Source organism: Corvus brachyrhynchos, unplaced genomic scaffold (genome assembly GCF_000691975.1).
Source record: "Corvus brachyrhynchos isolate BGI_N302 unplaced genomic scaffold, ASM69197v1 scaffold62, whole genome shotgun sequence".
In the NCBI taxonomy this organism is placed as follows: domain Eukaryota; kingdom Metazoa; phylum Chordata; class Aves; order Passeriformes; family Corvidae; genus Corvus; species Corvus brachyrhynchos.
Genome location: NW_008236629.1, coordinates 1,809,175 through 1,823,339, shown reverse-complemented (window position 1 = coordinate 1,823,339; position 14,165 = coordinate 1,809,175). Strand labels below are relative to the sequence as shown.

At 40.8% G+C, this 14,165-nt stretch overlaps 1 protein-coding gene across 1 annotated transcript in view; it reads left to right on the top strand.

Moving 5' to 3' along the window:
• SERGEF (secretion regulating guanine nucleotide exchange factor) overlaps positions 1–14,165 on the top strand; it is a gene marked incomplete at its 5' end in the record, with an annotated part of 142,691 nt that overhangs the window by 23,935 nt on the left and 104,591 nt on the right. Inside the window, one exon of the mRNA XM_017726564.1 lies at positions 5,031–5,188. Coding sequence (XP_017582053.1) covers positions 5,031–5,188 — 158 coding nt within the window. The remainder of the gene's footprint in view (positions 1–5,030; positions 5,189–14,165) is intronic.

Genomic DNA, 14,165 nt, shown 5'->3' with positions numbered 1-14,165 from the left:
CTGCTTTCCAGCTGCTGAATTAACGCAGTCTTCAGCCAAGAAGGAATTAAGGGTGGATGGATGAATGTTTTTCTGTTAGGCTGCCCTGCACAAGGGCTGTTTCTTGGTAGATGAGGGAGTTTCTCAGAATGGTTGAAGGACATTGGTGATTTTCTGAAGGACAGCAGAGATCTGTAGATGTGGGAGAAGTGTTGCTCTGTGTAGGGCAGGGAGGAGGCAAGAGGCAGCCTCTAAATGTCAATTTTTAATGCCTGCTCCTGCGAATTTTCATGTGAAAGGAGGCATTAGGAATTTTATATAGAACTTCATATTTCAAGTCTGAGATTAAGCATTCAGTACAAATATCCAGAGTTCATTTGAAAAGTAATCATTAATGCAGCCATGAACTGAGATAGCCTAGATGAACTCTTTTCATCTAGCATTTATGAAGGATAGTTCAAAGCTTGCCTGGGTACTAAATAGAGACTTCAAGGAGATAACACTAGTGCATGATATTACCTTAAAACAGGAAAATTGATATAAAGATAAATTTGAGTCTAGTGAAAATAAGTAAATTTTAATGTGCCTATTTGTCTGTTCTGTTTTACTGAGAAACAATCAACCTGTTTTTAAAACAAACGTACTTATTTTTTTTATTGCTAATTCTTTCCACTTATATGGCTGAGCAGATTGATTAAAAAAAGTGCTAAAAGGGAAAAATGACATGCTCTACAGCCTCTGTAGCAGCATAAAACAGCACAGGAAAAGCTACACTGTCAGGCAGGAAACAACTAGAAGTGCTTTATGCAGTGTTGCTGGATTTGCAGTACTCTGAAGGCTGTGAACTTGTAATCTTGAGGACATTCTCAACTGTCTGTGCTTTGTTATACATGAGGGCAGAAGGATGATGTGAAGAAAATGCAGAGGAACCTTCAGACAGTGGTTTGTATTCAAGTCCTTGAATATGTATGTACCTTCATCTGTATTCTGTGAGGGACGTGAGCATGTGTTTTGGGTGATTTGCTGCTGTGTGTACACTGATGCAGACTGCTGTGTCTACAGTTCAAAGAGCACGAGCAAACCAGATCTGCATGATCATGTAGAATCTCAAACAATGTAGGATACTGTTGTTTGTGTTGTTTACTTAAGGAGCTGTTAGAAAGTTTTTCTTAAAAATCATCTCCCCTTTGTCTTTTTTTTTTTTCAGCTTTCTGACCTCCTGTACTGTGTGGTTCATTCAGGCTGTAAACTGGAATAACACAGGGTGCATGGATTTATATTTCTTACTCATTAATTTCAAATGGTGTTGAACCCTCTGGACTTTATTTTGATGTAGCATTTGCCTGGTGAAAAAATGAACAGTTGGTACACAGTCATCTGGGACAATGTGGATGTTCACAGTAGAGGAGTTGAAGTGCCTTTTGGAATTGGAGCCTCCATGCTCAGAACATGGCAAGATCCAGGTCTTAGGAAGCATTGTTAGTATCTCAGAAGGACTGGAAGAGCTTTTCAATACTATACACTTCTTTCTTTTATGCAAGTTGTAGAGATAACTCCTGCCTTTTGTGTGCCCTCTTCCTGCATAGAGTCTGGTATGAAATATCACATTGTCTGATGTCTCAGCCACTTCCATGGCTGATGTACTCTGTCCAGTAGACTCATCACTGTGTATGTTTTCTTGACTTCTAATTAAAATCTGTCCTAGTCTAATATTAGACCAACACTCCTTGTTATATCACCCTTCATTCTTAAGTAATTCATCCTGCAACCTCCTTACTCTGTATGACTAATGTCTTTTTCTCAAATATTCTTAGAACATTTTAAAATACCATCTATTTTATAAGCAGCACAGTAGCAATATCTCTCATTACAATTGCTCAATGCTTTCTGTCATAGCTCAGTGCTTTCTTTTCCTGAGGATTTTGACGAGACTTTAACCTTTGGCGGAATTTTCCATGCATTGGTGTTTGCCTCAGCCTGAAATTTCCACTTGAGACTGGGGTTTTTTTGTTTGTTTGCTGAAAGTATAATCAGTATTTCATAGAAAAGGCACATCTAAATCAGCTTCTGTTAGTTTCTCTCACAGAAAAGACAGATTTATGTACTTTGGGGTTTTTTGGTTTTTTTAAAGGACCCCTAGGCAGATGTTTTTTGGCTGAAAAATAGAAATGATTGACTATTAGCAGGAGTCTGAGCATGGAATGGGGAATGCTCAGCAAACAGGAACAAGTCTGGAGAAGGAATGTCTCTCAATAAGTACTGAGAACTGCATTGATGAGCAGTGAGAAGGAACTGGTTGCTTAACTAATCTTAACTAAACTAATTCTTAAATTCTTCCTAAAAGGAAAAATTAATTTATCTGGCTATAATATTTTTAAATTATTGTTCTCCATGCTTGAGTACTAATAACCACCTGAAACTAGTTTCCCTTATTGTGGCAAAAAAGGAAAAGTTAATTGCAGTGGTCTTTGTTTGTAATTGGAAACACTTTACATTCACATTTTACAGAAACAGTTTTCATTCTCCTAAGGGTTCTGTTTGGTTTTGCATGGTAAGTGTTTCTTTGCTGGCTTGTCAAGTGAAAGAAAATAGAATCTGTGGAAGGTGTTTTGTTGAAGCTAAGCATTGTTGCTGTTTTAATCTTCCATATATGCTTGCAGTTCTCAGTTCCACTGGAGTAGTACCCTGATGGGAAGGTGCAAAGGGTTCATTTTTTTTACGTGAGTGGCTGGTGTTTCTTTTTCATGTCTGAGTCCAGACAGAGCATCAGATTTGTTTGAGGAAGGAGTTTTTTTCCCCCAAAAGGTAGAGTTGAGAGAAACCGTTGTTGCCTCTTTGTAAGGATGGTGCTGCAGGCTGCGTGTGAGGATCTGGGTCTGTATTATCAATTCAAAGCTTTCCTTTTCAGAGGCCTTGCAGCTTGCTGATGTTTTTGCCTGTGGCACTTGATACTTCTGGCTTCTGAGAGCTGAAATGCTTTAATTCAGCTGTAGTCCTTGGGATCAATACAGCAATGTCTGGGTAGGGCTTGAGAGCCTGTGGTATATTAATGATCTAACTAGATGTTACAGAAATTCTTTCTGGCTTTAGATTTCATAAAACTCAGTTTCAGTTCCTGTAGTTAATATAAAATAGAGCAGCCTGCCTATCCTTTCCCAGTCCACTAATAGGGTTCTGTAGAAGTGCAGTAACCTGGTCTGATGTAAAAGCCTGAAGCTTAGTCTATATTTAAATTTGCTATGTTCATTTTTGCAGCTGCAGATGTTTTTAGCAGAGATCTATATAAATTGCAAAGTAAATATGCTAACTTCAGAACAAGCATGTTTTTTAAACCTCAAACTGTCTTCCTAATCTAAGATACACTTGTAGTTCTCTTAATGAAATTTATTTTTATCCTTTAACCTAACAAAATGTAGCTACTATGTTAAAAGACCTCACTTGTATTGAATGTAGTATATGACCATTTCCAGCTTTTCCCTGAACTGCTAGGAAGCTGCAAAGGAGGAAAAGCTTTGTGCCCTTGAGAGAGAATGACAACTAATTTTATCACTTAATTATTTTAGGGGAAGCATTATCAGGGAACTGAGAGAATGCATCTGAAAAACTTGCAGTGATTGGAGTGAAAGATACCACTGCCAGCAGATTTCCAAGGAAAATGCATGTACTTCTCCTATAAATGAACTGAGGTTTCCAGTTTATTTACAAAATGCATTATCACCTTAAACTCCACAAACCAGCCGTGCCCACCTGTGTCCCTTTCAAGACAGTTTAGCAGCACCCTAAGGAAAAGGGAGGTGTTCAGATTGCCAAGGGTTTGTGTTCTGGCATCTGTTTAGAAAAGCCCCAGGCATCACCTTTGGGTCGTGTGACCATACCCCCTGTGCCCGACCCCTCAGTGGGGTGTGCATGACTGACAGTGAGAGGTGTGTGTTCAAGCTGACTCTCTGGACTGGATGGTATTTTCCCCCGATCCCCATCTTCTGGCCTACGAACTTGACTTGAGTTCAGCTCCAGAGAGCAGTTTGAGGCTTGGCTGAAGCATGTACATAACTCAAGGTCATTGCAGGTTTCTTTCTGGGCTGGAATGTGGGTTGATGCTTCTAGTTAAAACCAAGTTGAGGGCTTTAACTTATGCTGTGTGTATATAACTTTTTTAATTGGAAGCCCAGAAGGGGCAGCTTTTCATGGCTTACCTTCAGGGATCTAGTCACTTCATTAAGAAAATAAAGCTGTTACTTTGTATGTTTGTTTGGGGTTTTTTTTTAATTCAAGGAAAGCAAAGGTAAGAAGCATTGCTTTATGGATGTTGTCCATACTGGAGAGTGGTGTTTTGGGCGTCAGTCCTGCAGCAGTGAACTTGGTAAAATAACCCTTGGAGAGAAGGATGAGCCATATCGTGCTGATTTCATTTAAAGTTACCTTTCCTTGGCCAAAGTGTGATCCCTGTGAAAACAAACCTGTGCATTTCCAATGCTTAGTGGCAGTTGTACTGGTGTTCCTGCCTAACCAGCTGTCTCCTGAGGGCTATTGCTCTGCTAACAATAGTAGTGACAGAAGATAACTTCTATCAGGAAAACATAAACCCTGTTCAATGCAGGTCATGCAATGAATTGTCTATGGCAAAGAATGGGAATAGGAAATAATTATCTTTTCTATAATCTTTTATGTGTCAGAATAAGTGGTTTTGTGTGTGCTTCTCTTAACCTAAAATACGTCATTTGTATAACCAAAGTGTGTTTATTGTATGCAGAATATCCAGGTTATGCAGCTTTACTGACATGGTTTTATTTACAGCCCAGGCCACCATCTAGATGTTATTCTGCTAGAAAACAAGTTAATGAAGAATGAGTAGCTCCATAGAAGTATAACATAATATCTTGAGCTTGTTTTTAATGGTTTTTTTTTTTTTTCCTTCTGTTCCCAGAAATAAGTTTTCACCAAGCTTTTGAAGCTGTAGATAAGATGCATTAAAAAGTTCTGGTATTGAATTGGCACCCACATGTTTCAGGAACTTGGTGAAAAAGTAATGTTGAAATGTGTTTTGTGTTTAGAAGCTGGCAAGGTGTTCACCTGGGGCAGAGCGGACTACAGACAGCTTGGAAGGCACGCGGTGGTTCCCGGTGGGCAGCAGAGCACGGCCTCTGAGCACTGCTTGGAGCTGTTGTGTAACATCCCTGTTTCGGTTCCTTGCCTAAATGGAGCATTTCAGGTAAAGAAGAAAATTACCATTTCCACCCCCCACCCCTAAGCAGGTTTTATCCCTTCAGCATCTCCATCTGCTCTCTCAGGTAACGTAGGACCCAACTCCAGATGCCTCCAGGCCAAGCAGAATGCTGGAGACTGCCTTTCACTGGCTCTGTGGCAAAGGGGTAGATGGTTCCAGAAGTCCCCCCCCCCCCCCCCCCCCCCCCTTTTTTTTTTTGTGCATTAAAATAATCAGAACAGTGTCCTGATAGAACCCTTCCAAATGCTGCAGCACAAGCCCTTGCTTGCTCTTCCTGTAAGCTCAGAAATTAATAAGATTCAATTATTTCTTTTAAAAGGCTTTTGCATTCAGGAACTGATTTTTTCCTTGGTGGAATCAGCTTTACCATTAGCAAAAGATTCTAAGTTCTCTCAAGTATCAATGTGTGCAGGTGTAAGTTGTGCCTGCAGTGCAGCCGAACAGAGGAGGTGGGACTTTGCCCGGGTGCGGCACTACTTCTGTCTGAAACTCCAGACCAGCACCCCACAAATCACAACTGGTGGTCCCTCTGATCCAGGGGGCAGGCTTGCACAGCCATATAAACAGTTCTGGCTTGTATTGCAGCTGAGGAGAATGGAAATTCCCAGTACTGTGGGGGCAGGAACAAAAAGCTGTGATGTGTTTGAGACATGTAATTGACTCATCCAGAACGTCTGCCCACCATGCTCACTCTTGACCTCTTGTGCTCCTTGAGAAGTCTCCAGTTTGAGTTGTAGGGTGAGTGAAGAAGGGGACATGTTCAGGAAAGCTGAGATGGGAGAACAGGTGGCAGAAGGTGGACTTTGTTAAAGGTGCAGCCTTGTTGGCTTAAAATCAGATTAATGGTCTGTCCAGGTGCCACTCTCAGAGCGTAGTTATCCAGGGCATTAAACTTTAGCAAGGCATAAAGAGAACCTGTGAAACTTCTGACGAGTGGCCTTGTTCTAAAAAAGGTTACAAGCAACTAACCAACCTAAAAGTTCTCCAGCCACATGGCCCAAGTTGCAGAGGGCAAAGGCAGGGACAGGGAGAGTGAAGCACTGCTTACTCCTGGAGAAGATCAGGTTTGAGACCATTTAAGGAACCTGAAGGTGCACAAGTCCATGGGGCCTGATGTGATATATCTGTGGTCCTGAGGGAACTGACAGAGCAATTCGCTAGGCCACCATCCATCATACGTGAGAAGCTGTGGCAGTTCAGTGAAGTTCCCACTGGAAAAAGGGAAATATAACCCTGATTTTAAAAAAGTGAAATAAGGAAGACCGGGGGAACTACAGATTGGTAAGTCTCACCTCTGTGCCTGGCAAGATCATGGAACAGATCCTCCTGGGAACTATGCTAAGGCACATGGAAAATAAGGAGGTGATTGGTGACAGCCAACATGGCTTCAGCACGGCAAATTCGGTCACCAGCCTGACAAATCTGGTGGCTTTCTGTGATGGGCTTAAAGCATTGGTAGATGAGGGAAGAGCAACTGACATCATCTACCTGGACTTGTGCAAAGCATATGACACTTTCCCACATGACATCCTGTCTGTAAACTGGAGAGACATGGATTTGATGTGTGGATGACTCAGTGGATAAAAAACTGGCTGGATCTTTGCAATCATGGGGTTGAGGTCAATGGCTCAATGTCCACCTGGAGACCAGTGAGGAGTGGTGTTCCTCAGCACTGTTTGTCAGTGGCATGGACAGTGGGATTGAGGGCAACCTCAGCAAGTTTGCCAATGACATCAAGCTGTGTGTGCTGTGTGGACAAGGGATGTGCTGTGCTGTGCTGGAGGGAAGGGATGCCATCCTGAGGGACCCTGGCTGGGGCTCCAGAGCCTATGATGCTGCACTAATGTTTAGTCACTTTTAACTCCTCTGAGTCTCAGACAGCTTTCTTACCCGTTTTGGCATGGGTGTCCCTAGTTCTTGTCTCGTTATGTATAGACAGCTCCGTTTCTGAATCTGCTTCTCACTGTTTTTCATCTGTGCTGTGTGCAGTGCCTCAAGTACATTGTTCTGTCATTTCTCGAACAATACATAGCTAAGGCAGCTGCAGCTTTTGCACAGGGAAACTTATCCTTGGCAGGACAAGTGATCCATGAAAGTGAAGGAATGTATTCAGATACATTCCTTGAAAAGAAAGAGAAACAACAATCTCATCTTTATTCTGCTGCCCTCAGCACTGTTCCTCCTTATAGACCTGTGAGAGACCTGATTTGAGTAATTAGCAATGGCAGTGTTCTGTAGCAGACATCATTCTTTGCAGAGATAACAGCACAAAGATGATTTAGGAGGATCATCTGCATCCTAGGAGGAGCTGTGTTGATGAGAAAAGAAAAACAGATAATAAGGACCTAAATTGTTTCACTTCAAGATTATGAAATAATGCCAAAGCTAGAATTTATACTTGAAAATGCATTAAATTGCAGTATGTAGGCTATGTAGAGTGAGCTGCTCTTTGTTAACGCACAAGTTATCCCTTTTTCCATTTGTTGTCATATGGAGATGGGATTTGATTTGAGAGATGAAGTGAAAGGAATATAGAGTTCTTTTCCATGTTTACCTTGAATTAACAATTCCAGTTTTTGTGTTTGATGCAGAGAGACAGTTTAACAGTTGAGGATTACGATTCATGATTTTTATTCATGGTCTATTTTTATAAATCACTTTTAATGATTCAACTGAATTTCTGGCAAAGCTGTGGTCTGCTGATTGCCTCTGCACTTCAGTTAATATTGTTAAAGCCAAAGTGGAGAAACTAATCTAAGGATTAGAGGACAGTATAAAAGACACATGAGTTTACCTCAAGGACAGCGCAGTAGATTTAACCTCCTGTGTTGCTCCTTGTCTCCATGCCCATGGCTTGCCTACTTTCTCCACCAAAGACCAGGGACTCTCCTTTCTTTGAACTGACACTGTTATAATGTCTGTGTCTGCCACTTCAAAACCTGATTTTTGAAGTGTTGTGAGTGATCTATTCCATTGTGAGTTTGACTTCAACTGAAAACATTCCCCCTGAGAAATAAGAGCACTTTTTTCCTGTAAACTGAAGCAAAGGAGGAACAAAAGCCTGAGTTTTGGATAATTATCCACTAATCTGAGTGTCTGCCTGGTAGGTTTAAAAGCATTGGAGGTTCCTGGTGTTGAATGTGTCTAAAGTTCTTGCATTTTGCCACTGCAGGGCTATTTGCTGTTTTCTTCTCAGTGCTTCAGTGCATAACCACCATGGAATAGGCTAAGGCACTGGGAAGGTGTTGTGTGAGGCATTTTTCAGGCAGTGCTGTTGTGTTGTGGGGCGTCCTTGATGGGACCTCTTCAGAACATCTGACTCATCTGCTGCGCATTCATCCACCGCTATTCAGATGAAAGGACACTTAAATACAAATGGCCCGAAATATGATGAGTCTCTGTATTTAGCAAATGCTACAAAGATCCTGTTTAATGTTTCCTCCTTGTCAAAATGCTTTTCCAGTCTGTTTGATATTTTTGGCTTTAATAGCTATCGTTCTACTGTTTGTGGTATGTTCAGCATGTCATTCACGTTGCAGCAAACATTTGCTGCAGCAATAAACAAGTGAGAAGTGTCTGTGCAGTGCTGAATGTTTCTTGCTAAGCTGGATGGAAGGAAGGGCTGCAGTTATTTTGGATATGCATGGCTTCACATGGAGCTATGTTTTCATCATGTCCTTTTCTACTCAAAGCAAGCTGTGCTAGATCACAGTTTTCTGAGGAGGGATCTCTGAAATTTCAGTTAGGAAATTAAAAAATAACCATCACTCAAATTGAATCTTGATGATGGATATAGGGACCAGTTGTGTCAGGGAATGAAAATAACTGATAGACTCGTGACAACATGTGCCTACTGTGTTTATCCTGATCCTGCTGTGGTCCATGGTTCCAATGTGCATGTTCATCCTGTGCAATACAGATTGCTTTGGAGCCACTGTATGGTTCCTTTTTTTCAGGGAATGACATGAATACCCACGTTCTTATGGCTCTTGCAGTCAAAGGTTATTGCTGTTCTTTTCAGTGCAGTTGCAGTAAGATGTCATTTTTGTTTAAGTGTTTGAAAGATCGCTTTGGTTTTAGCATATTCTTGTTTTCCTTCCTTTTCCCCATTCATGTTGCGAATTGTTAAGCAGCTGCCTACAAGACCAATCTAAGTTATCTGTATGAGGACAATTAATTGCTTATATAACTGATAGATTAATGTATAGACATTATTACCTTAACATATAGTCACAATAATATTGAAAATTGAACCTTTTGGTTTTAAGAAAAATGACAACTGTTTTTGACTTATCATGGAAATTTGTTAGAGGCCTCTTTGTAAGTAAACCTATAGCTGAGACTTTTAAGGGGTATTGAAAGAAATAACCTGGTATTATTATATATCATCTCTATGCTCTGTGTGCGGATTTTGAATATTTACTTGTTTGACTGGCTACTGTTAAAAGTTTTATTTTGAATGCTCAGAATGAGAGGTTTGTATTTTCGTGGGAGAGAAACAAGTTGAACTTTCCTAAACCAGATTTTACTGCTCAGAGTTTGAGAATATGTGTATAGTAACTGATCCAATAAGCTGCTTAAAAAACCCACTTTGTGTGTTAGGGAAGGAGGTAAATGCAAAAAAAAGTTGAAGTGATGTGTAGTTTCTCACTTGCTAAGCAAGTAATACTTTGGTGTGTGTTGTGAGTTTTTCAGTGGTTTTTTCCTCTTATGAACTGGTGTCTTTTATGAGTCGGTCTTGATCCATTTCTTTTGAGAAATGGCATTGTTGAATTTTCCTTGATTGATTTTGTTATGTTGTTTTAGAGATGCAGTTATGAAAATTTTAATATAGAGATGGTCCCTTTAATATTATTGCATCAAGTTCTTGGCTTATCAATTAATTTCAAGTGACAATAAAGGAAAATAAAGGCCACAAAGAAGTGGGTTCTGAGTACAGCTCACTGTGTGAGTGACAAATTGCAATTAAGGATGAAAATAAGAGACCAAATTGTTGAAATTATTATTAGAGGAGGGAAAAACCCAAACAGGATGTAACAGAAGATTGAAAATGCAGTCTGCATACAAAATGCAGCAAGTCTGTGTTGGGTTAGGTGTGTTTGTGTGCTCTGCTTGCCCTGTGTAGGAGAGTAACACTAATCTTGGCAGCACTGCGAGAACATTGAGAGTTTACAGTCATGTCACAGGCAATGAGGAAACAGGATTTATTTCTTAGGTTAGTCAGTTCTTTCTGCCATTCCCCTAAGCAGGAAATTGAGAGCAGTACCAAACTGCTGGAACCCAATTGCCACTTTTTGCCTAGGTAGCCATCCCACTTATTCTATGCTTTTCTTATCCCATTAAGAAATGACCGTGGTTTGTAAAGAGTATCTTATGGCCTGGGTAGAGAGACATTTAACATTCACAGTGAAGTCATTTCTGCAAGTTAAGAATAGCAGTGTGTTTTGAGCAGAGCCTAGCTCACCAGCTCTGGGTCTGTAATTTTTGGAAAGCAAAGAGGAGGTGATACTGGTTCCCAGTGCTGTGCTTCCTGCCACCCCTACCAATTTCCCTGCAGCTGGCATTGCAGAGAAGGAGATGGGAAACCAAAGTCACACCAAGGGAATGGCAAAGGAGAACTCCCGCGCTGCCTTTGCGTGCCAGGGAGCACATGCTGTGTGGGTACAAACTAGAGGCTTTCCAAGTATCACTTTTGCAGATAAGGATTGGTTTAAAATGACCAAAATTGATCTGCTGGGGTTGTACTGCAGCACTGAGGTGGCAGCCAGAGCCAGGCTGCTCTGCAATCTGTATGGGAGACCAGGAAAGGTTGATTTCCTAACAGATGGAGTGGTGTAGGAGAGGACTGACATGGGATGAAGTCAGGAGGTGGAGACCCACCCAGCATGTGATGACTGAGGTGTTACAAATGTGACTGTGGGCAAGCCTTAATCTTCATAGTTCATAAATTAATTTTCAGTTTGGTGGTGTGTTGCAGTTAGAATTCCAAATGAGTACCTCACTTGGAGATCCCTGAAAGTTACGGGAAATGGAAAGAGACTAAAAGTACTTGCAGCAGTAGCCATGGCTTCTGCAGACAGGCATCAGCTGTCAGTAGTGAGGCCCTAACAATGACACCAGATTGGCAGCTCTATTTAATGAGCTTATTAGTAGCAAAACGACTAATCTAAGTTGCCTTGTTGTAACTCTCTGATCTCTTTATGCTCATATGTATTCCTTAAATTAAAAATACTGGCTGGGTCCCATCCTTCTGCATGGGTTTTTCTAGTAACTGCACCATGACTGCAGCTCTGAGCTTAGAGACAACTTGTGATCCAGCTCATTGCACCTCTGAAGGATTTCTTTGCACCAACAAATGCCATCAATGCTCAGTAATGCCCTTCAGATGCATGGTGTAGTTAATGCTTGCTAATCAACTGTGGGCAGTGCTGCAAAATTACTGAAAAAATGTACTTGGTTTTAAGACAAAGTCTCTGCGAGAAGGTGACAGTATTCCAGTTCTGCCACAGTGAGGTGATTTTGGTTGCCTTGTTCATCCATGAGAAGCCTGAGCAGAAAGGTTTCAGTGTAAAATGCACCCAAACCCTAGTTTAAGGTGAATCAAATCTAACCTAGGGTAGATGGACATGTTCCAAGTGCAAGTGAAAACATGGTTTGAAGCTAGCGTTTGGTGGAAAAGGCCCTAAAGCATGCAGTTTTTCATTCTCAATTTATCATTAGGACTGTTACAGAGAAGGGATTAACAAATCAGTGCAGGCTAAAACGAGAGGAAATCAATAAGAGACTGTAGTGAACTGGAACAAAGCTATCAATTCGCAGTGTTCTCTGCAAAGAAACCTCATCCATACCTCCTTTTATGGATGGGAAAATAATGCCAAAATGATGATGATTTGAGGTTAGAGTAATTGTTTTTTACCTGGCTGACCCCAGAACTTTAGGTCAAGGAACTTCTGGTGTAAATGCTGCTTATCTTTCCTGTTTCAGTTGTGTGGATGAATTTTATTGGCAGGTTCTATAAGAAAGGAATCTTAGGGAAAAATAGTCAAGGAGAAATACATCATTTAAGTTACCCTCACAGGAATTTGGTCGAACAGTCTTTGTAATGGTTTATTTTTTTGTATTAATGGAAGTGACTTCATTAGTTGTTCATTGTTTTTCTGTCTCCCTAAGAAGAATGTTACTGCTGAAAAGTTACTCTTTAATAGGTAGTCTGCATTCTGTTGGTAGAGAATATATTGCATTACTGGGTAGGTTACTGCAGGTGAACGAGATGGGAGAGAGCTTAGTGGTGCCACCCCTACCTGTTCATTGTGTTGTAGCATTGGTCCTTTCAAACCCATTTGTCACTGTGGGGCCACAAACTCACCGAGGCAGTGCCAGTACACAGGCTGCTTCTCCCTGCTTTTAATTTAGGGGTTTTGGATTTGGTTTGAGCCTGGGTTGTGCTTGTACTTTTCCGCCGGTGATGGCGTTTGTTTGTATTTGTCTGATGTTCCCAGCTTTCACTTACCAACGAGTCACTCAAACTCTGGTCCCTCCCAGTCTTTCTGGCCTTTGTGCTCAGGTAATAAGTTATTGTAAAGCTCCTGTTTAATGAAAGATTCAGCAAGGAGAGACTTGTGTTTCTGCTGTGGTGCTGAAGGTGTTGCTGTGCCGTGGCCCACAGCAGCTTTCCAAGGCTGCTGTACTGGGTAGCCCGCTCAGTGACAGGGACCTGTTTGTCCTCCCACCTGGTGGCTCATCTCCTTTGCCTCTTGGCTGCCTTGCTCTAATTTAAACTGAAGTTGTCAAAGGCAGAAGCTACTTCTGGACTCTGTTTTTTAGATGGTCTAATGCAGTCTGTGCCTTTGCCCCAGCATTCAACCAATAGAACTTTTTTGTGGAAGGAGGAGGGGGAAGGGGAAGAAAAAGTAAATGTGATTCATCTAGTCCTATGAGGGCAAAAATGCTAAACTGTCTCCTGTCTTAAAACCTGCCTAAGGGTTTTTTCTTGGTCTCCTGGCAGTTGATTGCTGAGGTCTCCATAAATTCAGAGGATTTTGCATGTAATCAGATGCCAGCAAAGATTGAAAAAAACTATGCCTTGCAGTTTTTTTGTTGTAGAAAAAGTAAATAAAAACCTTAACAATAATTTGTTTTAAAATTTCATTCTCAGAGAGAAAAAAATTGATGGTTTCTTAGAAGTATGATTTTGAACATGCTTCCTTGTGCATTTTGCCACTTTAGCCCCCATTTTCACAGTTCCTCTTTCCTCTCCCAGGTTTAAAACTAAGGTAGACAATCCCTTCCTTGGTAACAAATGCATCAGGATGCAGTAAGGAGTATTTAGGATGTGTTTGTTTTTACAGAACATTGTTTGGCATAATGTTGTTCTCTTAAGTGTTAAATTAACAAGTATTAAATAGCCAGATTTCTTACTGGTGATTGCCTCAGTGGAAATCCCTTTTGTCCAGCTATTTTTATTATTTTGAAGTTGTCAAGGTTTTCCTGCAGCCTCCACTGTTAGTTGATTTCAAAAGTGCGAACCCATTTAAAGCCTTGGAAATCTGAGACCATGGTTCATTTCTACAGGAAGAAAAAAAAAATTAAATAATGAAAAGCTAGGCTCTGCTGGACCTCACAAGAGAATACTGAGGGGAAGGGATGAAAGCCATGTAACAATGTCTAACAGATCAGACAATGATATTACAGTGTCTAACATTTGATTAAGAGTTACAACAAGACTGGTGTCTATAACTAGGCAATTCCTTTATTGCTTTTGTATATGCCAAGATGTTGTACTTTGTGTTGTTTTGTGTTCTGATGCAAACATAGGATATGATTTTTGCTTCTTGGAACTTATTCCCTGCTCATATCTCCTCTGTTTGGCCTCCTATTTTGATTTCTCATGGTTTTGTGGTGTGGTTTTTTTCTTTTTAATGTGTGGATGAAGGAAAATCCTTTTCTTCGGTACTTTTGGGAA